The 24758-nt window shown below is 49.2% G+C and overlaps 10 protein-coding genes across 10 annotated transcripts; 3 read left to right on the forward strand and 7 right to left on the reverse strand.

The window, feature by feature from the left end:
* Positions 1-341: 341 nt before the first annotated feature.
* Positions 342-989, forward strand: BDW43DRAFT_306841 (uncharacterized protein; the record flags this gene model as incomplete). Its single annotated transcript, XM_032046117.1, has 1 exon — positions 342-989. One exon carries the CDS (start codon positions 342-344, stop codon positions 987-989), a length of 648 nt encoding a protein of 215 aa, XP_031904987.1.
* A 102-nt stretch (positions 990-1091) lies between these two features.
* BDW43DRAFT_321225 (cytochrome P450) lies at positions 1092-3228 on the reverse strand (the record flags this gene model as incomplete). The annotated part of the gene is made up of 11 exons (XM_032049290.1): positions 1092-1257; positions 1311-1557; positions 1622-1793; positions 1847-1963; positions 2046-2151; positions 2202-2298; positions 2350-2433; positions 2488-2665; positions 2726-2857; positions 2915-3019; positions 3073-3228. 11 exons carry the CDS (start codon positions 3226-3228, stop codon positions 1092-1094), a joined length of 1560 nt encoding a protein of 519 aa, XP_031904988.1.
* Positions 3229-4072: 844 nt separating this feature from the next.
* On the reverse strand, positions 4073-6306 carry BDW43DRAFT_321226 (MDR family MFS transporter; the record flags this gene model as incomplete). Its single annotated transcript, XM_032049291.1, has 8 exons — positions 4073-4540; positions 4601-4631; positions 4710-4735; positions 4797-4966; positions 5019-5162; positions 5228-5594; positions 5666-5912; positions 5964-6306. The coding sequence occupies 8 exons, from the start codon at positions 6304-6306 to the stop codon at positions 4168-4170; spliced, it is 1701 nt and encodes a 566-aa protein (XP_031904989.1). The 3' UTR covers positions 4073-4167.
* Positions 6307-6925: 619 nt separating this feature from the next.
* On the reverse strand, positions 6926-8342 carry BDW43DRAFT_321230 (wax synthase family protein). Its single transcript, XM_032049292.1, has 2 exons — positions 7462-8342; positions 6926-7401 (listed from the first exon to the last, which is right to left on the reverse strand). Exons 1-2 carry the CDS (start codon positions 8202-8204, stop codon positions 6942-6944), a joined length of 1203 nt encoding a protein of 400 aa, XP_031904990.1. The 5' UTR covers positions 8205-8342; the 3' UTR covers positions 6926-6941.
* A 326-nt stretch (positions 8343-8668) lies between these two features.
* BDW43DRAFT_297089 (uncharacterized protein) lies at positions 8669-9943 on the forward strand (the record flags this gene model as incomplete). The annotated part of the gene is made up of 5 exons (XM_032044320.1): positions 8669-8704; positions 8762-9224; positions 9286-9372; positions 9449-9643; positions 9699-9943. 5 exons carry the CDS (start codon positions 8669-8671, stop codon positions 9941-9943), a joined length of 1026 nt encoding a protein of 341 aa, XP_031904991.1.
* Positions 9944-10853: 910 nt separating this feature from the next.
* BDW43DRAFT_306847 (uncharacterized protein) lies at positions 10854-12791 on the reverse strand (the record flags this gene model as incomplete). The annotated part of the gene is made up of 5 exons (XM_032046118.1): positions 10854-11222; positions 11289-11666; positions 11817-12022; positions 12428-12530; positions 12663-12791. 5 exons carry the CDS (start codon positions 12789-12791, stop codon positions 10854-10856), a joined length of 1185 nt encoding a protein of 394 aa, XP_031904992.1.
* A 1672-nt stretch (positions 12792-14463) lies between these two features.
* On the reverse strand, positions 14464-15539 carry BDW43DRAFT_263139 (uncharacterized protein). The gene has a single exon (XM_032040515.1). The coding sequence runs from the start codon at positions 15492-15494 to the stop codon at positions 14670-14672; it is 825 nt and encodes a 274-aa protein (XP_031904993.1). The 5' UTR covers positions 15495-15539; the 3' UTR covers positions 14464-14669.
* Positions 15540-15813: 274 nt separating this feature from the next.
* On the forward strand, positions 15814-17719 carry BDW43DRAFT_297091 (uncharacterized protein; the record flags this gene model as incomplete). Its single annotated transcript, XM_032044321.1, has 6 exons — positions 15814-15896; positions 15959-16708; positions 16767-16863; positions 16934-17190; positions 17251-17594; positions 17664-17719. 6 exons carry the CDS (start codon positions 15814-15816, stop codon positions 17717-17719), a joined length of 1587 nt encoding a protein of 528 aa, XP_031904994.1.
* Positions 17720-17869: 150 nt separating this feature from the next.
* BDW43DRAFT_306850 (uncharacterized protein) lies at positions 17870-18736 on the reverse strand (the record flags this gene model as incomplete). The annotated part of the gene is made up of 1 exon (XM_032046119.1): positions 17870-18736. The coding sequence occupies one exon, from the start codon at positions 18734-18736 to the stop codon at positions 17870-17872; it is 867 nt and encodes a 288-aa protein (XP_031904995.1).
* A 284-nt stretch (positions 18737-19020) lies between these two features.
* Positions 19021-24718, reverse strand: BDW43DRAFT_153570 (THADA/TRM732 family protein). Its single transcript, XM_032038489.1, has 10 exons — positions 24370-24718; positions 23375-24312; positions 22334-23321; positions 22047-22283; positions 21772-22000; positions 21405-21715; positions 20824-21344; positions 20628-20768; positions 19950-20575; positions 19021-19894 (listed from the first exon to the last, which is right to left on the reverse strand). Exons 1-10 carry the CDS (start codon positions 24522-24524, stop codon positions 19067-19069), a joined length of 4974 nt encoding a protein of 1657 aa, XP_031904996.1. The 5' UTR covers positions 24525-24718; the 3' UTR covers positions 19021-19066.
* Between the last annotated feature and the right edge of the window lie 40 nt (positions 24719-24758).

Consider the following 24758-nt stretch of genomic DNA (forward strand, 5'->3'; position numbering starts at 1 on the left):
CATGCTGCAGGGCGCGTAATCTCCTGAACAAAGAAACCATGAAGCCCTAATACACATCACCAACGCTTGGCTTGGGTGCCTAGAACAATAGTTCGTTACTGTACTGCAAAAATAGGTATTTTTCAACGGAAAGCGTTCTGCACGTATGTATACATGTACATAGAAACCTCCTCACTTCAAATTCTCCTTACCCCAACAGCAACCGTCAAGTATGCACTAGTACATAACGCCTATATGGGACCCTACTCTCACCCACCAACCTACTCATTCCCATCTCCCAGACCTATCTATGGAAACCCATACCACTGAATCCCTAACCCAACCAACTAAACTCATAAATAATGACCCTCCAAGTCCCCCGAAAATACCACTACCAGCAACAACATCCAACCTTAGACTCAAACTCTCCGCCCCTAACACCACCACCACCACCAACCAACATCCTACGGACCTGGTACATAACTCGCTCCTCCAGCCCCTTCTGGGCCGACAAACGCAGTGTGACGATCACTCTTTCCACAGACAAGAATACGGGTCCTATTCCCATTAAATCGCTCAGAACTACTACGACCACTACACCCACCCCCGTGATAACCAATACAACGTCATATCAGACCTTATCCTCGGAGTCGGTGAAATATACCGCTGGTACGGACCGTGTCGTTCCTTTGGGGAGTAAGGACGGAAACGGGGATGAAGGCTCGATTACGATGGAATGGCGTGGGAGTGGGTGGTTAAGGATTGCGAGTGCGCGGTGGGAAATTTTGGGGTGGGGGGGAGAGGGGAATGGGGATGAGTGGATGGTTGTTTTTGCTGATAAGTCGATGTTTACGCCAATGGGGATTAGTCTTTACTCTAGGAGCAAGGGGGGTGTTGGGGAGGAGGTCTGGGGTGGGATTGAGAGGGGATTGAAGGGGTTGGTGGAGTGTTCTGGGGATGAGGAGTTTAAGGGGCTTGTGGAGGGGATGAGAGTTGCTAGGCAGGATTGATGGTTGTTAAGGGGTTTGGGTTGGGTTTGGGTTGTAGTGGATATACAAAATGCATGAGTTTATTGTTGGTTTGCTAATGCTTGGGTTATATACAAACATAGATCACTTTCTTGGTCGTAGCATCAGTTTTGTACTTGACCGAGGTACGACCGCTGTCGTCCAGACGAAGCTTCGGGGTGCGTCTTCATTTGCTAATTTGATATCATAGTTCATGACCAGGTGGGCGAGGATCTGTTTCAGCGTTCGCGAGACGTACCAGCGACCCGGGCTGCTCAATTATCAGGAGAATGATGGATGACTGGGAATGATGTTGTCACTCACCAGGCTCGTTTACTCGACCCCCAATATGGATAATCCCAGCGCACGTCTGTATACTTTGGAAAAGCCCTCATCGTCCCGTCCGTCTCATCCACGGCCACAAACCGGTATGCATTGAACTCAGTCGGCTCTGCGTAGTGGCGCGAGTCCTGCATGACTGCCGCCTGGGGAACCGCAACAAGGTTCCCGGCTGGGACGTGTGTGCCGTCGGCGAAGGTGTAAGGTGATAAAGCCATGCGTTGCATAGTCACTGCCATTAGTTAGTTCTAGAGCTTTGAGGAGCTGAAAGGTGATTTCATGTAGATGAGACTCACGTGCATCCAAGGCATTGAGCCGGGCAGACTCGCGCAGAAAGCTATCTAGTAAAGGCAAATGATCGAAATGATCGCTGAAATTAGTCGTTCTGCGCACACGTTTGATCTCTTTGCGGAGCGGCTCAATATATTCGGGGTGGAGGCATAGGTCGAACATGGCATATACTAGAGCCTTCGTTATAGATTTAGCGTTGGAATAACCCGAGGGAAGTGAGTCCTACTCACCATGGTCATTTGATGCGCTGAGGCAAACAGAATGCCAAACATCTGCTGGGTTAATCTGGCTACCGACCGCTGTGCTTCGGTCTTGGAAGACTCCATTACCCATTGGATGCAGTCATACTATTAAGATTGAACATGTTAGCCTTGATGTGATGAAGTAAAGGGGGGGTGTCTTTAGTCATACTCGTCTTGGAGCAATGACCGGAGCATTTTGGTTCTCCGCGACTCGCTTCTCGATATCTGCAGTGATGGAGCAATTGATCCGATGCATGGCGCCACTCCAGTGCATCATGACTGGTGCTACTAGCCTACGATTCTATCAGTATGTTGAGAGAAGAGCATCTAGGGCAAAACGTACGGAACCAAAATGGACGGCAGATGGCGACATAGCTCCATAGTCACCACGGCGTCTTGCAGGTACCGATTAACATCATCTTCAAACCTAGGGTCGCTGGCTATAGAATCGTCAGTACACAGCTGAATAGCGGCGATAATGTCGTTCTTGCCTAGATCTGATCCAAGAATGACACGATTGTTCACACGTGTAATGAGGTGCTTAGCCAAGGTAAGCCCGCTCACTCGACTCCAGCCTATATTTGAAATAATGAGCACTCTGGCTGCATATTCTGAAGAAAAGAACGTACCACCCGAACCCTTTGTCAGCTCCTGAGAGACTGTATCCCGAATCAACGGCTGCAGATTCCCCTGCATTTCAGGCAGGTTCATGCGAAGCCGCACCTTCAACACCCGCTTAGGTACATCATTGTTTGGATCCACATCGTTATGTTCGAAGCCACACAAGGTGTACTTATGCTTGATTCGCTGTACAGCCCGTCAGCCTCAAGCAAATGTCAACTGACGACAGGTCCTACTGCCACGCACCTGCTCCATGGCGGCGTGAAATGAAAGCACATCCTCCGAGCTCCGGTCCAGCTCGCGGATCTGCTGCTCAGAGGAGACCAGCACCTGGTACTCGCCCAAAGCCGGAATGGCGAAGGATTTACCACTTCCTAGCTGTTCTTCCGTTAGCATTCCGTTTATAAAAAGCGAAGAAGTCTCCAGCTAACATACCCTTCGGTAGATATCACAGATCATGCCCGCCCCATCAACCATAAACTCGAGACTGCTGAGCCACTTCCCGAGCAAGACGGACGTACCCCCCATATAAGCGTTCAACTGTTTCCCATTTCACACATATTAGCTTTCACGAGCCCACAATAAAACCATACCAAGGGAAAGAGGGCATCGATCCTCACCGGCCGCTTCCGATAAATCCCCAGCACCATCACCACCCGCCAAACAATCCACAGGGTAACCAAGGTATATACCCCACTCCATGCATCCCACACCGCCAAGCCGTGACGTTGAATTAGATCTATAAGCATTTTGCCGACGTACTGTTGTTTGCTTCTAAAAAGTTCCGCATAGATGAAAGCTTAAATGTGGTATAAGCTTATGTCTTATATATATGCCTCCGTTCCTACTCTATACCCACCTTACCACCCTATTCATCAACATCCCCTCCATAAGACTGAAACTACGAGTTCAGTCTCATCTAAGCAAGCACTTACGCTGACACTACTAATAGGCCTGTCATAAGCGCCTTGGGCACACGTACTTGGAACAGAAGGGACAATCTTGCATTTGCGGCATGTAGCTCACAAGGCTAGGCTGCATGTGTGCGTGGTGGGGGTCAAACACCAGAAATAGGAGCCCTCCAGCTGGAAGGTATACTTACGAGAAAGGAGGGGGTGTGATTGTTTCTATTTTGGGTTGTAGATTGTGGGTAACTTAATCTCAGAAATAGGTTTTAGGTCCAATGCTGGGGAACATCCACGTTGTATGGGCGGAATATTTAGTCTGCGATATGTTGGAGAAGGGGCCATGCAAGGTTGGGTTACATACACGGCCCTGAGGACTGAAGTGTACCAATATATACAGTACATAACACCGCAGAGATAATACAGTATGCAACCCTTTCCCCAGGGATTAAAAGTACTGTACATACATACTATTCATTACTTGAGTATGTTGGGGCGAGCCGTTATTGGGAGGGGGCCGTGAGAAATACGGTAACGTACGTATTTGCAAATGATCGACTTTTTTGTCCATGCAAGGGTGAAAGAAACAAAAAACGAAGAATGTATAATGTAAGCACTAAGCGTGCCACACCGTTTCAGGGGCTGTTACTTAATGAGGTTTGGATATGCGAGTTCAAGTTATCTTTGTGTGGTATAGACTCATCCACACAGTATGGTCAGCCTTGCGGATATTATTTCCCCATTCCATTAAGAAGTCTCAGGCTATACAACAAAGAAAGTACGTTACGTCGCTAAACCAAGACTACTTTCTTCCTGTTCTTTGCCCTTTTCCTCGTTGCCCTGCGTTTTCTCGTCGACCGTCTCCTCCACTTTCTTCCTTTTTGCTGCCTCCTTCTTTACATTCAGCCACTCCATCCCCAAGGCAAACGGTACTGCCGCGCATGATGCGGCTAGCGCGAAGTACATGACCATCCGGATTCCGTAGGCATAGGCGTCTTGCAGCTGGCGGAGTATTGCCGTGTCGGTGGTGAGGGACCGTAGGCCAGTTGGACCGGCGGCGATGACCGTCTCAGCGGAGATGGGAAGATGGGATGCATGGACTTGGTGGGCGACGCCTGTTTGGAAGATGCTTTCACCGATGGCGATGGCAATCGCGCTGACATTTATGAAACGTCAGTCTATAGAGGGGATTGGTTTTATAAAGGGGAATGCTTACGCGCCGAGCTGGGAGAAGAATACGGTGATGGCTAGAGAGTTTAGTTGGTATACCCGAGTTCGAAAGTATGATGTGAAAAGCAGGAGAGGGGGGGGGAGGAGGTGCATACCATTTCCGATCGGGATATCCTCGTCACTAGAAAAGATTCAGTTATGTTGAAGAGTCAGGAAAGGTAGCGATCATGGTGAAGTCTCACCTCAGAACGACCTGTACCGCTGTGAAGGGCATTTGCAGTCCCATGCCATGTCCCACCCCGGCAATAACGAGGAATGTCGCCCATAGTGCGGATGACGTGTCGACCTCGAGCCTGGCTAGACAGACCGTCCCAATAATGGAGACGACTTGGCCCAGGACCATGAATGGGACCTGGCATAAATACTTGTCAGCAAAGCCAGGGGTGAAAGCGACTCAAACTCACGTAATGCCCTGTTAGGGAAACTGCTACACCTGTGAGGACGACGGCAGCAATCTGGGAGACGCCGAGTGGAATCCCTCGGATACCACTCACGGTTGGGGAGACCAGTTGCGCGGACTGGAAGTAAAAGGGGATATAGTAGAGAGTCTGGTGTGCTCATCCAATAATTAGCATCCCTAGCATGATTTCCGGGTGAGTAAAAGGAAACTCACCTCGTAGATACTGATCTCCAAGAAGAAAGAAAATATAGCGCCCATGAGGACTGAGCGTTGACGGAGCACTCGAAGGGGAATAGTGCTACGCTCTCCCTGATGCCATTGAGAGATGGAAAACGCTACCAGGAACAGTCCAGTAGCGATAAACAGGCCAATTATTCGGGATGAGCGCCAATAGTTGGCGCTGCTGCCGAATTGCAATGCGAGGATCAAGCAGCACACCGACGCAATGATCAAGATAATACCAATAAGATCCAAGGGTCGGATGCGCGCGAGAATACCATCTGGCGACTTGGAGGGACGGGCGCGGAGCTTCAGGAAGCAAAATATCAGGAAGATAGACACGGCACCGATGGGGAGGTTGCTGTCGCGTCATTATGAATATGCTTAGCCATATTGCGATCTCTTGTCCATAATACTCCAAGGGTCCCTTACATCCAGAAACACCAGCGCCAGGTCGCATGCTGCGTGAGGATTCCTCCTAGCGGTGGTCCCAGGCACGCAGCAATTCCAAACACGCTCAGAACGATCCCCAGGTACATGGGTCGTTGTTCCAACGGCACGGTGAGCCCAACGATACTGAGCGCACCCTGATATAATCCAGCCGCGCCAACGCCCGTAATCGCTCGACCGCAGATGAAGGCTGTGGAACTAGGACTGGAAGCGCATAACACAGATCCCACTTCTTCAGTCAGTCGAATTGTATACGAGAAACAGTGTTTACGAAACCTACCTTCAAATAGAATCGCGACGACAACGTATGTTGTTCTCGCATTGAACAGCTGAAAGACGTTGCCAAAGGCTGGTTGGAAGGCCGTCACAGTGAGAAGATAGGCGGATCCATACCAGCCTACATCGTCAAATGCCTGGAACGTTGTGGAGATACTGGGCACGGCGACGCTGATAATTGTAGTATCAAGCGCGACTAGAAAGGTTCCACAGCACAAAGACACCGTGATAATGGCCAACCGCCATTTTCCTGGCGGTACGATGGCCGGTCCTATGGTGTCATCTGTTCCAACAGCGATACGTTCAGGCGCTTGCACCATAGGTGATTTTGCTGTCTGGACGGACATTGTAGGGATACACAGTCTGGGTCGCAATGTATCCAGGGAGCTGATCACCGGCACACTACAAATGAGTAAAAGGCAAAGCTGAACGCGATCTGGAAGCTCACAATTAGTGTTAGATGTCAGGGCACAAATGCCTAACGGGAAAGCAGACACAATTTTAGAATATTCCTGGCAAGGGTCCCCGCCTGACAGATTACACCCTATGGTTCAATTGTGACACGAACCATGCACTGCTTCGGGCGCAAGGCTGTAACCTTGAGAGGGGATCTGCCTTGATTATGTATGTTGCAGACGCTGGCAATGTACTTCACCTCGAGGAGAATGTGACATGCAGGTAAGGGGCTGCTGTGAGCATGGATGAATTGGCATCATCTGGTGAAACTTGGTTCAGGAGCCTATTGATTCAACATTGTAACTTTGCAAAACGAGCAATACGATCTTAACTACACTGGGCTAATTACCGCGCGATGCGCATAATTAGAGTCCAAACAACTACCCGATAATAGCCCTAAGAACGTCCCATTAGCTACTCGAACTGAGTCTTACCACGAATAGATTAAAATAGGGTTTTATAGATATTTTACATGCAAAGTGCTCCGCATTGGTGGATTAACCTTCCCAGGGAACGGCAGGGTCGGTTAAGCAACAGCGATTAATGACCGCAGCAGTCCAATGATGCTCACTGGAGCCACAGAATCGTCGAGACCCATGTTAGTTCGATACAACATTGGATACAGATACGCAGGCAGCGACCAGGCTTGGAAACTTCCCACCCAGAGGAATCCAATGACGCGTTCTACCCGTGACGCCGCTCGATTACGGGGAACACCTCGCAAAGCACAATAAGCATTAACTACCAGGTCTTCCACAAAGACGCCGAGTGCTTGAGTGCAGAAGAATTGCACGGCCCCGGAGCTATAGATTGATAGCCCCGCCGATATATCAATGAGAAGGTGCATGAAGGCCGAGGCCGCAAAGACCATCATGACCTTTGCATATTGAGACGCGGATTTCCGCATGGGCAGGCGAAAAATATCCTGGACAATAAACCGGGCAATGGCGCGGAATTTGTGAGTATTGGACTGGTGCCAGACATGACTAGAGGTCGGGTTAGTTTATTTTTTGTCATGACCATTCTCACAAGGTGAAGAAAATTACCCCCATAGCCTTCGCAGACTATACGCATCCGATAGCGATCCGTAGAAGGGAGGCCAATCTCGCGGCTCATTGACTCTTAAAAGCACACTAGTAAATGCAAACAGATGATAAAAACCACCCTGGCTGCATAAAAGGCCGATCCCAGCCGCGATAGTGGAAAACACCCGAATTACTATCTCTTCCGCAGTAATCTCAGGTAGGCGTCGAATGAAAGGCACCCGAGATGCGACTAGAAAGCGTGACCCCAACTCTGGATCCCCCATCGACCCAAGGATATCAAGACCGACGTAGCTGAGGAGTATGAACCCAGCGGTTCGACAAAGGAATGCAGCTCGGTCCTGGTCGCGAGACGCCGGGACGTTGCGCACTTGCTCGGAGGTCCCAATGCATCGCGCGTTGAAGGACGCCCAGATGCCAAAACGCAATCGATCGACCCAGGAATCCCCTCGTGATAACGAGTTAACGGGGTTAGTGTTGGGATGCTTGCCAGACGGGAATTCCCATCCTGTCAGCAAAGCGATATCAACATAATGGAACAAGAGCATCACCGAGTAGCCGCCTGCGAGGCTGGCCCAGGGTGTGCGAATGAAGCACGGAAGTGCCGTTGAGAGACAGTGGCCGGTACAGAGACCGACGAGGACCAGGGCACCAGGCCGCAAACTCGACCGAGCTGGGGTAAATCCGATTGTAGTCACCACCACGGCGGTTTGAAGGGCAATTGACGAGATCGGATTGAGAGACATTATGGCCTTGAGCTGAAGCTGGCACGACGATAGAAAGGGGGTTGAGTATCAAAGTGGTTCTGGCGAGATGGGAGCAACATACAACGAACAAAAGAAATCTGCCTTGTTCCTTCACTAGGAAGGGGAACTAAGTAAGCTGACTCGCATCTGGCTTTACAAGCAAAGGGGTGCATTTGGGGGGGTGGTGGGTTGCCTACAGCTAATTTCAGCCTGATATTACACATCGGGAGATTTTTTGTAATTTTCAAAAGAGGCGATACGGATCATACATACAGTACATACCTAAGTTATATACAGCTGTAACCCTCATACACCCCTTACTGGATGAATTAGAATTGATGACCAGAGGGGCAGAGTGGGAATATGTTGCTTACGGAGTATATTCGGGGCCCTCGTCTCCCCCTCCGTTCTATTGATATTAGAAGTGTAGTATAGTCTTCACGTATCACCCAGAGATTAACACAATGTCGGATAACTATGTAAACGAGGTCACATTTATGGTGTGTCTCTTCATTATGTCGCTTCACGGCCGCATACCCAGCTAACCACACTTTTAGACCGTTCTCTGGATCTGTCAGACTATCACCTTCTTCTTTGTCCTCATCCGACTCGTGCTCCAATACCGCATTGATCGCCAGTGGCACACCAACGATGTCCTGATTCTAGCGGCTTGGCTTCTGGCCCTAAGCAATGGGACTGTCTGGTCTATTGTCTACAAACAATTGTTCCAAGTGCTTGCGCTTAGCGAAGGCCCTATTGATCTTTCACATATGCCACCTAATATTGGTTGGATCATGAAGAGGTACCTTCGAGGCCAGCTTGCCAGCTACCTCCTTTCTTACACCAGCTTATGGCTCATCAAATTGTCCTTCATATTCTTCTTCCGGAAGCTGGGGAATCGCTATCGCACGCAACGGGTCCTCTGGTGGGGGGTTCTTGTCTTTGTCATCGCCTGCTATGGGGGGACACTGGGCATCTTGGACTATGAGTGTGAAATGGCTTCGCTGGAGAACAGTATTGGTCGGTTCCCATATCTCGCAGCACATGTGTGCAGCTTGGGCTACTAATCAGAGATCATCAGAGCGCTGCACAAGTGCACATTCTATCTGGTACGAACGCGTTAGTCTGAAGGTAGCTACCACCATGGACATCGTGTCAGATGCAGCCAGTACGTGCTTCCTTGTTTCTAGAAGATCTGGTATTCTTCTACTTAGACATATGTTGACTAAACTATGCCATGCCAGTTATTATTCTCTCGGGGAACGTCATGTGGAAGGTTCAGATAAATTTAACTAAGAAAGTCGCGTTAATCGGGGTTAGCTTTCTGACGGCGTTCATTATCATCATTGCGTTGGTGCGGCTGTTGCTCAGCGTCTCGGGCACGGGTATCCTAAATCCGGCATGGCTTGTCATGTGGAATGCGGTTGAGATCTGCGTCGGTGAGTGATACACCTATGAAACGGCCAGTGAAGTATGATCTAATCGCGAGGACAGCCTTTATAGTCTCCTGTCTGGCATCTTTCTGGACCTTCTATACCAAGTTGAAGCGAGCATCAGGCGCTCTTAATCGGCGGGGAACTTTCTCTCCGAATGGGAATTACAACTCCCTGGAAACACCGATCTTACTCTCTGCGGGGGTCAGTGAAAGGGACAAAAGTCGTCAGTCTACCATGTCTATTCGGACTCAAAGCTCGACGCGGGACAACCTTCCTGATGGTGTGTCTAGAGGCCTTGGCTAAGGGTCTCTGGTCTTCGATACCGAGGTAGCTGAAGGAGCAGATTACCACGTCCATGTCCTTGAGGAGTTGGACTAGGTTGTCCAGCGGACCGTGGACGTCGCAGGCGACAACGGTGATGCCCCGCTCCCTGAGCTTCTGATTCTCCGGCCTGACGATCGAAGAGGAACTGCTGAGGGCCGTGATGGTCTTGTTGCAAGGTTGGCTGAGTCATTTGGGATAGTGGACTGATTGATTGGACTTACGAATTCGGTGGAGGACTCCAATAGGCCGTCAATAATGGAGCGGCCGGTTTCGCCGGTCGCTCCGTAAATGGCTATAGTGGTGGAAGGCATTTTGCTTGTTTGTCGTGGTGGTTGCAAACTTGGAGCAGATAACTGTTGTTAAGAGAGGACGATTGCTTTTGAGAGTAGATGATTGTATTCGATACTTTTGTTGCTGTTTTTCTGCTCTTCGGTCCGACAACGAAAGGATTATATAGTCGGCCCTCCATTGCTGATTTTGTAGATTCATAAGCCTGACTAAATAATGGACTTTGAATCATTTTTACTCATAATCTGGAGTCAACAAATTAATCATCGGGATAATAGCAGTCGGTAAGTCTTTTCCATGATACTTAGCTTCAAAGCTTGTATAGCTTAATTGCCTATCAAACGGAGTCAGGTACGCGTTCGCTAATCTCGCATAGCTCGCAAATATCGTATACTCCGTATATCTCGGACCTCCAGTCGACCTTCACGAACCCCTGCGTTTTGTAATAGCCCAAGACCGTAACGTATTCGGTGAGCGTTACAACTGGCTTGGTGCTTTACTTGGTGAAACGAACTGTCAGCTTCATTCCATATTCTCCTCCCTGCATTTCCTGCTAATAATCCCAGGGACAGAATAGAATCCACAAGTAAACCCACCCAACCTAGTAATGCAAAACAAACCGATCCAACTCACCCCCATCCCCCATATATTCAATAGTATCTCGATTATCATCAAGAACCCACCCATACTCCAGCAACAAAAGTAGCATGTACACCTCAATATCTTCATCACGAAGCACCTTCTTCGCCCTATCACGACTCTGCGACGCAATCATCCTCGCCTCAAAGTCATGACTGGGCATATACCCCTCCTGCTCATTCTTCTCTGACAATTTACCCGTCCCAATAAAATACGCCATCAGTGAGTATAGATCATCGTACCAGTTATCCAACGGCACACGGTTATCCAACGGCACAACATGTCTGCACGCAAATAGCCGCGAGTCATGCCATTCTCGGAAGATCGTAGCCTAGATACCTAGCGAGCGACTGAAATGGAACGCACGTCACCGCCCGGAGAAGCTGTGTCCGTCTACGTCAACTAGGTATTTAGATTTGAGCTGCTCAGTTAGGGAGATGGGTGGTTTCAAGCCCAATACGCCGTTGTAGAAGGGGCAGTGGCTGGGTTCGCAGGGCCAAAATTCTGTGAATCCGAAGTTGAAGTGGTGGTGGGCGAAGCTGGAGGCGTTGAAGTGGATTGTTGGTTTGTACGTGTCTTGGGCGTTCTTGGAGAGGATTGAGGTTTTCTCGTAGTTTAGGGTTGCGTTGGTCAGGAGGACGAGTCGTTGGCGGTGCAGGCGTTTGCCAGTTATCTGCTGTGACGACGCCGCCAGAGGGAACGCCGCGCCAGACGAGGGTGTCGGCTTTGTTTCGCCATCGCAGGTCGGAGTGGGGGTCGTAGTCGTAGCGGGAGTCTTTCATGGTGTACATATCAGCTGGGAAGAGGATGTCGTTGTTGACGCTTGTTTTGCATTCGCTGAATACTGGGAGGAGTTTTTGGGAGATAGTGGGAGATGATGCGGCGAAGAGAAGGCCGCGTTGGTGTCTTTTATTGCGGGACCCACCGTGCACAGGTCTGTGGATAGGTTGAAGTTGCGAACAAAGCCCTTAATATATGTCTTGTATAATTGGTCTGCGTCTCCGATGGTCATGTTTGTAGCCCGGGCAGGGGACTCAGGAGGACAAGCGGTTTTCACGACCCCCATAAATTGGTGACCAGGGGAAGAGAACCACTGGGGCTCCACTTGTTCATCCCAATCGTCTCGCGCCTCTGTCAGATTAAGCAGATGAAATTTGTGTTTTGTGAAGTAGCCTATCATCATACGGCATCTCCCGCATCCACAGCTCTACCTGTAGCCGGTTCTGGAGCTCATCAAAACCGACAACAATCCGCGGCTAATCCTACACATTCACGGCAATATCCATATCCGGCACGTACTAGACAAACTTGGAAATCGAAGCAGCCATAGCCTCTACCCGCCAGCTCGCATGCGATAATTTTGCAATGACCTGGCCGCGGATATGTATGCCTCCCATTCTATCCACGTTATATGATAAACTAGCGGCCATCTGACGTAGAATTGAGGAATCAGTCGCCCAGAATGGCCGCATGTCATCTAGTATTTGTCCGAAATCATCGATGTTGTGGATCTTTCGCTCCCGTGCGAATTTGTACCAGCCCTCGAAGCCTGGGGGTGGATGTCGGCCATATCGGGCTTTCGGTATTTGGCGACCGTTTCGCGGAAGGATTTGGAGCGATCCTTGTCATATTCCCCGCACTGCCTGTTGGCATCCTGTGTTAGCTGGGTGACTGGGTGTCCGTCGGAGGTATGGGTGTTAGGATGTTGGGACGCTGTGCGTAATGGTGGATTAGCAAGATCTCATTTCAAGAAATTACGACAAGGACTTACCAAATCCCCAAGGAATATAGATCCAATGACGCGTCGAGAGCCAGCACTGAAGAGTAGCACTGCAACACAAATAACACCGACAATCAGATAAAAGACCTTCTGCTTCCGCAACCATATCCTCAAAGTCATTCTGGGGAGCGTGACTGAGGTTTGCGGACGGCCTTCAGGGGCACGACCGTGCTGACATCGAGACACAAGAATCCGCAGTGAAGTTGCGAAACACAGGTGAATGCTGCATAAGGATGAGTGGGTTAACAACGACCGGAGCCCTGATGCCAACAATGAAATATCCGTTGCCCTGACCCATCCAATGGGCTTATAGGGATGGAGGTACACAGTCCGCCTTTGTGAGACTCTCTCTTTAACGAGATATCCATGCCTACGGTGACATGGGTGGTATGCTGGGTACCAATCAGTCAATATGAAATTGTATTCGCGGTCTTTCTTTCGTTGGCTGTACCCTTGGCGTTCAAGTCGAAGATCTGATTTAACTGGCGGCCACCTGATGTTATGCTAACATCGCTGCATAGAATCCGGAACACTACCGAATACGAGAAGGGCTACTTCGAAGAATATAGCCTGTACGACGTAAAAAATAGGTGATTCGCAGAAGATGAAACGAGTTTGACAACTTCAAAGGTGTTTCGGTATTCTAATGGATCCAGGAGTTCATGAAACCGTCTTAGCACCGTGGCCTTTTGTTAGGTATGATTGATTAAAAGGGCGGCAGCGTCTACAAAGCCAAATGATATTATGAATGAGTTTTGCCTATACTATGAAGAGTGTACCTAGTCACGCGTGAATTTGCTGCCAGCCTTGCAATAGTTGTTGTTACATACTCCCAGAATCACTAAGATCTAGTGGTGAAAGAGCTTTATAGTATGGCATATATGCCGCCTGATACTCTTAGACAACGATCCTGAGAGACGTCTAGGTCCTGTTGAGTTTCCAAGGGATTTGTCTTTTTAAGCTAAGGATGGTCTTTCTTTTGAGTATCGCATATATGTGTCTGTCCAAAGGTGAAACCTCTTCGATTCATTTCTATCACTTGCAGCTTCTCTTGATTCTCATGCAAATGGAACGGTAAACAATATGGCTTCAGAAAGGCGCCAAGAACTGACCAAGCTTGAGAAGGATCATCTTGCGCGGTTGATTAGATTGGAAAAGTCCAACAAGGTTGGCCAGGATACCCAAGTCATGGTAAACAAAACCGCGGAAACAACTTGAGCAAGCAGCGGATCACCAAATTTGAGCTTTATTTTCCAATCCCCACTCTTTGGATCAAGACTCCAAAAAGTGTTATACTTTTGATGAGAAGGTTGGGATGAAATTAGCTCATGTGGAAATGAGCATATCAGGGGGTAAGTAACATCTGGCTCGTGTAACAAATCTTTTCAGAGCATTCATTAATGTTTAATATAGTCGAGAAGCAGCTGTTTTATGATGAAGACAAACTCGCAAGGAGGGAAATTGTCAAGCTCCCTCCACACTTAGCCTTCACGGAAGGCCGTAAAAATCTTACTGATGTTTCCAACCTTTATTAGCACGCTCAACGCCATGAATATGGAATACAGGTTACATTGCAGGGTATGAGAAAATAATGTGACTTTAGGCTACACCATAAGGAGGAATGACAGGATCCTACAAGGAACGAAAGTCTTCAACTACTGTTAACAGACATGAGAGGGAAGAATAGCGCTCTGAACAAGCTGGTTGTTAGCTTGAAGGACAAACCTAGTATGAAGTATGCAACACTACTATTAAATACTTACTTGGGTTACATTACGTGTGATTTAAATTCGTTATAAACGTGCATATACCGTATTAGTACATTGCCCTATTTACATATCAATTTCCGTTCATTGTAGTATGATGGTAGTCAATTTTTCGTATACGACTGTCAGACACCCCTGCTAACCACCTAGATGAACATGCCAATGAGCGCACTCTGCAAGATTCTATACCAAGAGAGCTATGTAGTGAAAAATGGAATGTAACAAGACAATACTACGTTGAAGACAGGCTCAAAGCGCGCCAGTCTGCGTCGGATTTAGCGAGAGCTTCGGCCGCCTTCCCTGCATATTCCATAGCATCAGGTCCGATCAAAAGTCGTAGTGGAGGCTCTGCCTCATTTGACAGCTGAAGAACAATATCTGCGACCTTGCTCGGGATGGATGGTTCAGTCCCCAGATTCTTCCGACGCATTTCGGCCATCGGGCCCACGGTACTTTCGTACGGTTTGCTCACGGGTGAAATCTTCATCGATGACCCAGCCCAATCCGTCTTCATACCACCAGGCTCAAGAACAGTAATCTTGATACCGAGGGGAGCCACTTCCTGTGCGAGCACCGTGGAGAATCCTCCAACCGCCCATTTCGAACATTGATAGGCCGAGAGGCCTGGCACCCCGAGCCGTCCACCAACCGAGGAAACCTGGAATATGTGACCGGACTGTTGCTGACGGAGGATGGGTAGAACCGCCTTCGAGACATAGACCACTCCGAAGAGGTTTGCATCGACTTGCGCTCGGAAGTCATTGATGTCAATGTCCTCGACAGCGATGGTGTTGGCGTATCCGGCATTGTTGACGACGACGTCGATACGGCCAAACCTTTCATGGCCCGTTTTGACGGCTTCGATCACTTGGTTGTTGTTGCTGACGTCGAGTGCAAGGGTCAGCACTCTCTCGCTACCATATTTCTCCGTTAGGCCTGCGAGCTGTTCAGGCTTTCGGGCTGTGGCAATGACGAATTCCCCGGCATTGAGTGCAGTTTCTGCGATGGCGAGACCGAGGCCACGAGAGCATCCGGTGATAAACCAAACTCGTGTCATTGTGAAATCAGAAAATGGCTAGAAGTAGACTGATGATGTTTGAAATTGAATCGGACGGTGAGAACATTTCGTCGACATCGTGGAGGAAAGAGCCCATATTTATAGTCTTTGGCCAATGTTATCTTGCATGGACAGTGAGGGCTTTTGCGGCCGCAAGTGCTGGGGATGCGGCCGCAAAGGGCCGGAGATAAAGGGTCTTATCACCGCCAAGATCCTTAGGCTTCCATCGTGCGGCCACCGTATCCTCCCTGCATGTCTGTCAGCCTCACGCATTGTAATTTCTAGGGACATGGAAGTGACCAATGAATGGGGCACGGACATGGCCCCCCACGCTTGTTTGATGTGCAAGAAAAACAAGCGACGATGCAACAAGAGCCTTCCTAGATGCAGTTCATGTCTTAAGTTCGTCTATCCTAACACTTTCTCTTTGAAGACTACCCAAATAAACTTATTTTTATTGCTAGGGCAGGGCGAATTTGTGATTATTCCGATCCTTCACAATTATCTCCTGCGGATGGAATCAGGGAGTTGCGTAGCCGAGTCCAACAGCTGGAAGCGCGTGTGCTGGCTTCGTCGAATCCAACACTATGCGGTGCTTCCTCCATAACAGGTATGCCCAGCGCTCACCCCAATACAGACCCACCCCATTCTTCAGAGCTGTCCACGCAGGCCTACTACCTTGACTCTGATCTCTGGTCCTCGTTCAACTCCACCACTCATGGCAAGGACATTCCTATCCCAGAAGACGTATCTACAGCTCTTGGAACCCATGCGGACATGGACAGTGCGATCTCCCACTACTTCGAGACTGTACATGTCTGGATGCCTATAATCAGTAAGATTAGACTAGAACGGGTCATCCAGCAAACACAGGGAGCCATGAAAGCGGATGTTTCCTTGCTTTTACTATGCATGAAGCTTGTTTGCGGGGTTACGCCCCAGCTCTATACCGCAGCAAAGCGCTTTAGCAGAGAACTAGAGATGGGCGGGCTCTACACTTTACGTATTGTTCAGGCTGGCGTGTTGCTTTCTGTGTATGAAATGGGCCACGCCATTTTTCCCGCGGCATTCGGCACCATTGGCAACTGTGCGAGGCAAGGAGTTGCACTTGGTATACACAACAAGTTAGCCTCTCAGCTAATAGGCAAACCGCGCGGCTGGGTGGACTGGGAAGAAAGGCAGCGTGTATGGTGGATGATTGTAATTCTTGACAGGTAGACGGGATAAGGGGAGCACGCCATATAACTCTATCAGTACCTAACGTTTACACAGATACATTACAGTTGGATCCGATTATCGACCATTATGCACTGACGATCCTTCCAAGGACACGCTTCTACCTGCGGATGACAGTGCCTGGGATAGTGGCGTAAGTCTACCAAATATGTCTTCCTATACTATGGCCATTTTTCTACAATTAATAACGGTAACTCTATTAGGAGATGATGACCCCTGAACGAGTCTCTCTATCTTCACAGAGTACTAATCCAGTCAGCCCATTTGCACGGTTGGCACAGGCGTCAAATCTCCTTGGCCGCGTGATTAGGCATTGCAACGATACAACGTTGGAGCTAAACTATGTCCTGGATGATTTTGAAGCCCTGTGTCAGACAATATCTTCTCTTCTAGAACTTCTCTCTGCAGACGGCTTCAATGGATCAATGGAGACAAGCATTGTAGCTAGCATATGCTATAGGTAACACCCCCGTCCGTGTCCTTTTCCCAAAAGAAAAAAGGTCGACTCTAATCGCCCCAGCGCGCTGTTTAAACTCGCTAATCATCACTCCTGCGACATGTTCAATGAAGCGGGTGAATATCTGGAGCTCGACGCAGCCCCGCGTGTCCATGAATGCACACGGCGAAGTCTTCAAATGACAAAGGATACATGCGAACGCGTCGTATCTCTTATTCAAGATCTTTCGGGGCGGCTTACACGTATCGCCTTGGAGAGCGTTTCGCCATTGATGCTTCAATGTGTCTATAGTTGTGCTTCCAACCTAGCCTGGATGGCGCGCGAGACGAATGATATGCAATACACTGCAGGAAAGCACCTATGTGAAGACATGCTGAGAGCTATGAGTGTCCGGTGGAGGGTAGCTGGTAAACCGATCTACCATTTGTGGAATATCTGGGTTTAATTGTTCCGTGACTGATCCTTATACTTTACAGGTGTCTACTTAGAGCTACTCCGGTTTGATGATAAGATGCAGGAAGAGAGCCATTGATAGGGGCCACATTGGCTAAGAGATCACTGCATCGCTCAGCTCCATATACTCATACAACAAACATCACAACTAAGCTATTTTCCCCGTCATCAAAAAGAATCATGCCACCTTTACAGACAATAAAACAACCCATACAGAATAACCAGCAATTCACCACTCGGACTTCTGAGCCCCCGTCTCTCTCTCCTGCTCACCTTTATGCTCCATCGCATCATCAGCATGCCACCCACCCTGCTGTCCCCCATCATCCCCCGCAGCCCCCCAATCAGTCTGTCCACCCGTAACCCCCCAAGGGCTCCCTGCAACAGCCTCCACACTCGCCCCCCACGCACTATCCAGCCCAGTCCCCGCCTGCTCATCCTGCTGCCCCATATTCCGCGCCTCATTCGCCTGATCCTGTGCCCCACCCCAATCTGTACTCCCAGCTTGGTTCGAGCTCCCGTTCTCCTGTGCTGCTGAGTTATCCCCCCAATCGCCAAAAGGCAGAGGGTCATCAGCGTTGTTCCATTCGGTAGTTGTGTCTTGCTGCTGTTCTTGCTCTTGCTGTTGCTTTTGGAGTTGTTGTCGACGTCGGTCTTTCTTTTGTTGGCGTTTGGACATTGTAGATTGGTTTCGGGGCGGAGGATCGGGTGGTCCTTGGGGTTGGTTGGCATTGGGATCTTGATGATCAGATGATCTGCTTCTTCCTCTTTTTTCTTGTCTTGATGTTGTTGACGCTGGAGGAGGAGAGGGTGGAGTTAAAAGTGGATGAGTAGATCGTGAGGAGGGGTCTCGAGACGGAGCTCGAGATGCTACGCGTACGACTACCTCGCGGACCTTGGGACTCTGATCCTGAGCCTGAGTTTGAGTTTGAGTCTGAGCCTGAGATGCCGAGGTCTGTCTTTTGCGGGATTCGGCTCGAGCAAGGAGGAGTTCTGTTCTGGCTTGAGCGCGCCAGCGGAAGGTGTAGAGGTAGATGGCGCCGGTTGTGCCTAGGAGGGATAGGATTACGAGGGCTATCACGATGTTGTTGTTCATTTTTTCCTTCTTGGGTTTCTTGTGGAGCTCTAGTTAGCTGGTTTGATTTTGAGGGGAGCGGAGAGGAGCGAATGGACTTGCTTCACATGTTGTTTGAGTGTTGGAGTTTTAGGGGTGGTGTTGGGGTGGGTGATTATTGAGGTGAGGTGAGAATGTTGCGGTTGTAGTGTGTGGTACTTGGGTGTGTATGGGCGTGACGTGTCTACGTGCGGTGATCTACTTGTAGTGAATGAATGTTCAAGTTCTTAGGTTCAGAATCAGTCTCTACAGGAGGCCAACGTAAATGAAACAAACAATTGGTATTTAACACATCTCTAACTTTTGTCTATCCTAGACCTGAATACCCAATGCATCCCGAATTCTAGCAATCCAATTCTCATGCAGCAACGCCGATTCCCCATTGCTAAGTAGTTTCTGAAGCTTCTCTTTGAGAGCACTCTGGTCTTCAGAGAGGTATCTAGAAGCAGTAAACTCCTCTGAAACCAGCACAGCCGCGAGGCTGATCAGTCTCACGCCCAGGGTGAAGGTTTCTGGCTTCGAGGCCCAGCCCACAAGTCCGTCTGTTCCAGACTCGTCTGATACGATTTCGGCCACGTATGACAGGCCGTCAGAAACCCATTTCGAGGTCTCCTGGACGATACGCTCGTTGAACGCGCTTTCTTGAAGGCTGAGGAGTCGGTCGGACCAGATGTCGACTTCGCGGATCTCCTCGATGAACAGATTCTGTCGTTCTTCTTCGAAGAGAATTGTGCTCTCTTTCCTTAGTTCCGCGATTTGGGCTTCGACTGTAGCGAGCTTTGTGGGCTCAACCGAGCCGCTGATCTTTGGCTCTTGCCCAGTGATATAGCCGATTGTCCTGGTGGAGAGAAGTTGAGAATCGGAGTAGTTTTCCACCATGAAGTCGGCAAGGAGTTGACTGGCGTTCAAGGGAGACAAGGCAACAGCCTTGGAGGGGGCCACGGAGGAATACGACAAGACCCAGGAGGCGGTTCCGGCAGCAACATCACGCAGGTCCTCGTCATCGTCGCTCAACATGTCAAAGAGGATAAGGTAGATCTCCAAGAACACCTTTTCCACCAACGGAGCTTTGCCGTTGCTGCGTAATACGCGGCCAAATGCTGTGAGGGAGGTTACTGCAGCATTTCGGGTGGTAAACTCCTACCTTTGGTTAGCGCCTATCTTGAATGAGGTTAGGGTGGCTAGTTCCACTTACTGTCTCTTCTTGCATTGCGAAACGGAGCTTCGTGGCCCATCTGCGGACATCCGTCTCCGAGATTTGGCTCTCGTTAGAGACGGCCTTTGCAGCCAAAAGGCATCCTTGGAGACGGATCCCGGCATCAGATCGGTCTCTGTTCCATACTTCGCCATTGGGTTTGGAGTTGATTTGTCGGTCCAGTGCGTCCCATGGCAAGTTGATATCCTTGAACTTATCATGGTGGAAGTCCAGGAGGTCTTCCAGTATAGACGCTAGATACGAGATAGCCGGTCCCTTCAAATCTTCGGGATATTCGGCTAGGATAATAGAAGTATACAGTTGCAGCAAGGTCGATCGATACTTGTCCTTTGCTCCAAGTGTATCCTGCGCCCGCTCTAGTAGCCATACACCAGCATTGGGATCAGACGTTGAAACAGCCCTAATGAATGGCTCCAGCTCCTCTAATTGGCCGGTCACAAACATTTGCAGAACTCCGACCCATGAGAGAGATCTGCGGAGCATCGAACAAGCACGCGTTGTACTCAAGGACTTATAGAATGGGTTGGAGGAGTCAAACAGGTACTCCAGGATGTCCTGGAAGCCTTGCGAGTCATAGGTATAGCAGAGAGTCATCGACATTTTTTCTGCATATATTTTTAGCACCAGTATGCAATTTTTGGGTATAGCTGAATTTACCTTCGGTTCCAGACTCGAAACTCTTCTCGACCGATTCACCTAGAATCTCTAGCAAAGTGTTCGCAACAAACGGAGACTCGGCAACGGGGAATAACGTCGCGAAAATCTGTCGCAAAGATGCAGAGACTTCGTGGATATGTTCTGTAGCCATGTGAGCCAATATAACCACCATGTAGTACACAAAGACAACACTCACCATTCCAGAAAGAGAGAGACGCGGACGCAAATCTGCGCAGGGCATACTTAATAGACAGGGCCTTTCCATGCAGGAAGTCCTGCGATTTCAGATCATGGTCAGTATCGAGCAGCGTCTGGATATTCCTCAGAATATCGGGGCGATTCAACAGTGATGCATAAACACGAGCTGCGTGTTCTCTGATGCCCCACACCGGGCTCTTGAGCTGTTCCCGGACTAGCCCTAGCAGCATCTCATCGTCTGTGTCATAAACATTCGGAATCTTCTCCGCAATGAGTTCCAACGCTGGGAAGACTCGCTCGGTAACCATGGCATGGTCACCAAGCTCCGCGTTGTTCCTCGCATCTGATGACGACAGAAGGTCCGACAGCAGCTGAATAAGACCCGGATATTTCTGGAAGGAGATTCTACCGCCGGGTTCTGACCCTGAGTTACCGCCGAATCCGAGACCTGTGCCCTTGCGACACATACGGGTTAGCAAAGCTCGGAAGAGCATCAGTCCGGAGTTTCGCAGATTCCAGCTGTACAAGAGTTAGCATTCCAACTTATGAGCCTTCGTCGAGATTAACTCTGTTACTCACATTGGAGATCCAAGCTGCTCAGCAGACAAGTTCAATGCGGGCATAATGAATGGTTCGGTATGAGCGCCAAGTTTGGTATTAGTGAAGATATCCTTCAGACAGTTAAGAGCATGGACTTGAGGCAGCTCCATGTCCTGGGTGTTATCATCCTGTTGTACAGGCAGATGAGAAATTTCTAGAAGTTCGTTTATGACTTCTTGGAAGAGGGGCCCTCCGGGGTTAGACGAGAGAATTCCAGTGGCCAGTGCTGGAAGTCCAGCAGAGCGACGTGTTAGCTTGGATGCTGTCTCGAATATGATCTTTCTGGCTTCCTATACAAGCGAATTAGCTCTCCATTCACCTGGCTGTTGCCTTCTGGCGTTCCCACCTGATACCATCGTTGGGGTAGGCTGGCAATCTCGGGGTCACTTGACTGCCCGCAACGCAAACAACAGGTAGCGAATGTTTGAGACACCGTGGAGAATGCCCCTCTATGGCGAAGCTCAGCCAGCTGTGTGAAACTTGCAACTCCTATAGTCTCAAAATCACTCTTTGTCATCCCTAATTCTCCTTTCGGTCCATAAGTTCTGTTGGAGAGTGTTGCATAGAGCAGAAGACTGGTACTGTTAGTTGGGAAGATAGATATGTAGAGACGGACATTACCTGGACTCCCGAAGTGCACGCCAAGAATAAGAAAGAATATCCTTCGGTCCAACGGAAAGATCTTCGATGGGCTCATCGGTGTGACCCTCTGGAGAATCAATGCAAAGCACGGGTTTCACTTCAGTCCAGATTCTATCACACACAGACAATATCCTTGCGTGCACAGCCCTCCAGGCCTCGTAACCTGTCTGTGAAGTTGAAATCAAGGCATAGAAGTCCGGCGTCAGAATAATATATCTGGCCAAAGGGTTAGCTTTAGCGCATTGAATTGACCTGATGTAGTTTACCTCAGAGCGGAGACATAGCCGTGTAGGGGTGCATCACGCATAGAGGAGTTGAAGAGACCGCCGGCAAGCGATACTTTCTCCTCCAGTTTCTTCAAGATAGTATCAACAACTCCTTGTTTTGTCTCCCACCAATTTTCCGTCGCTTTGGAGCTATTATCGTCTGCTGCTGTGAAGAAGATGTGATACAGGCGAGCGACAGTATCTGCGTGGTCAGCTCTGCTAGTATTACTTGCTAACTGTTCAGATCTATTCAAGGCGTCTATAAGCTGCGGCTTGTCTTGCTTTTTGTCAACAGGTCTCGCATAGCCACTCAGCAAGACCTCTTGTGGGAATAGATTGAGCAATGTAAGGGACGTAGCTCGCACTTCCTCATATGGATCAAGTAAAAGATCCACCAGCAATCTGAGTAGGCTCGGCTCAAACACGTCCACGTTAACTCGCCATTTTGTCACATTGCCCGCCTGTTTGGCTGCGATGTGGCCGGCATATCGGGCGTCAAGACCGGACTCGAGGAGGTGGATTAATGTTTTCAATGCCATAATGTGGCGTGGGTAAGAAGCTGTCGGCCGCAGATCATCTTTCAGTAGCTCTAAGTATTCCTTCAAGCACTGACGGGTCTCGGAATCATCACGAGCAAACTTCGGTTGGTGCTTTCTGCTATGTGGGATCTTTGTCTCAGTGAAGGTTTCGTGCTCACTCAAAATGCCGCCTTTGAGTCGAGGAATCAATCTACGGATGAGACTCAAGATCTCTCCTCTAGCATATGGGTCTGCGGATTCGGAGTGCATGGATGGCAGGCCTTTCAGAATGGATCTTATTGTAGCTGACGAAACGGGCTTTGTTGTTGCAGGGGCCGTGATTAGCAGTGAAAGCGCTGCTATCTTAATGCTATGTTCTCTATGGAACAGAAATTGGCCAATCACTTCGCTCTTTAACACAAGTGCGTCCTGGGCTTCATTGCTAGAGGTGCCCGCTCTAGGTATGTATTCTAAGAGCATGGTAAGCCGAATATCACGAGGCTCAGGAATGCTGTCGACTTACGATCATCATGAACCAAACCAATTTTCTTAGCCATCTGTAGCGATGCGAAAAGAAGGGTAAGCTCGGGCAAGGGCGCTTCACTCATGTCCCCTGCAAGCAAGTTTTGCAGATGGAGCTTATCCAGGAAGGTTCTGAAGCCAATAGGGTCAATATTAAACAAAGGCTGAAGGGTATAATTCGACATTAACTCTAGGTTGCCGAGGTTTTGCAGCGCAAGATGTCTAACTGGAGTCACCCAGGCCGATGATAGACTGTGGGAATCCTCTTGAGATGCGCCAGAGTTTTTGACCTTCTTGAAGAATGCAGCCATCAAGTCTCCCGAAGATGCAGCAAGTTCAGGTGTTTTCGCTTGAGCTAGTAATCTCAACAAGAGGATCTCAGCCACGGTTTGCTTCGACTCAGGGCTTGGAGCACTTCCTAAGAAGCGAGGTACATCTATGAACAGGGCTTTGCAATCTTCTTGAAGAAGAGATATCCATCTCTCACGGTTTTCCAAGAGCCAACTTTCTACCATGGAGATCAATTGATCGGGTGAGATTGCGCTCTTGCGCAGTAGGGTCTCCAAAGAGACGAAAGACGCTTTAAGTCGTGAGCGGGGTTCACCCAGGATAATGCTTGGAATTGTCGCGTGGGCGACCTTCAACCGAATAGAATCTCTGTCAGTTTCCTGGGGATTCTTAATGTAGAGTCCAACTAAGCACTCTAAGACTTGCTTCATCGCCTTGGGGCTGGAATCTTTGTACCGAGCCATGTAGATTTCATACACCAAAGACCAGGTCTCGTGGGAACAAGCAAGTTTAGTCGTTCCTTCACATTTTGAAGTAAGCGCGGTGTCAAGGAATGCGCTTAGAGCATTACATGCAGCTGTCGTATGGTTGTTCGATGTTGAAGCCGTCGAAAACGTCTTCAACAAGCTCCGCCATACTCGGTCCACTTTACTATAATCCGGTTAGAATATGTTAGGCACACTGCATAAAAGGACTGCACCATCTTACTCAATGTCTTCACATGACAGAACAAAGTTGACCAATAGGCCTTTGCTGATCTCCTTGAGGGTTCCCTCCGATAGGAGTTGTATATCTTGCGATATCGCTTCCATTTTCTGATATCCAGCGTCACTCTGGACGCTAGAACCTGCGTGGGGATCCATTGCTCAGCAAGATCCGAGCAATGAAGATCCTGTAAGCAAGGATTAATTTAATAAAAAATATAAATAAAAAAAAAATTTTGATATCCAGATGCCCGCCTCCCCGCGCCGGGGAATCACTTTTCGTGGATTTTCGAGGCGGGTCCACCAAATGCGGTTAGCGTCGGTCAAAGCTTTTTCCCGACACCGGAGAACTGCCCGTGACTACTCGTGACTCGGCCCGTCACGGGGTTGAAG

The sequence above is a fragment of the Aspergillus alliaceus genome (genome assembly GCF_009176365.1).
Source record: "Aspergillus alliaceus strain CBS 536.65 unplaced genomic scaffold BDW43scaffold_4, whole genome shotgun sequence".
NCBI lineage: Eukaryota > Fungi > Ascomycota > Eurotiomycetes > Eurotiales > Aspergillaceae > Aspergillus > Aspergillus alliaceus.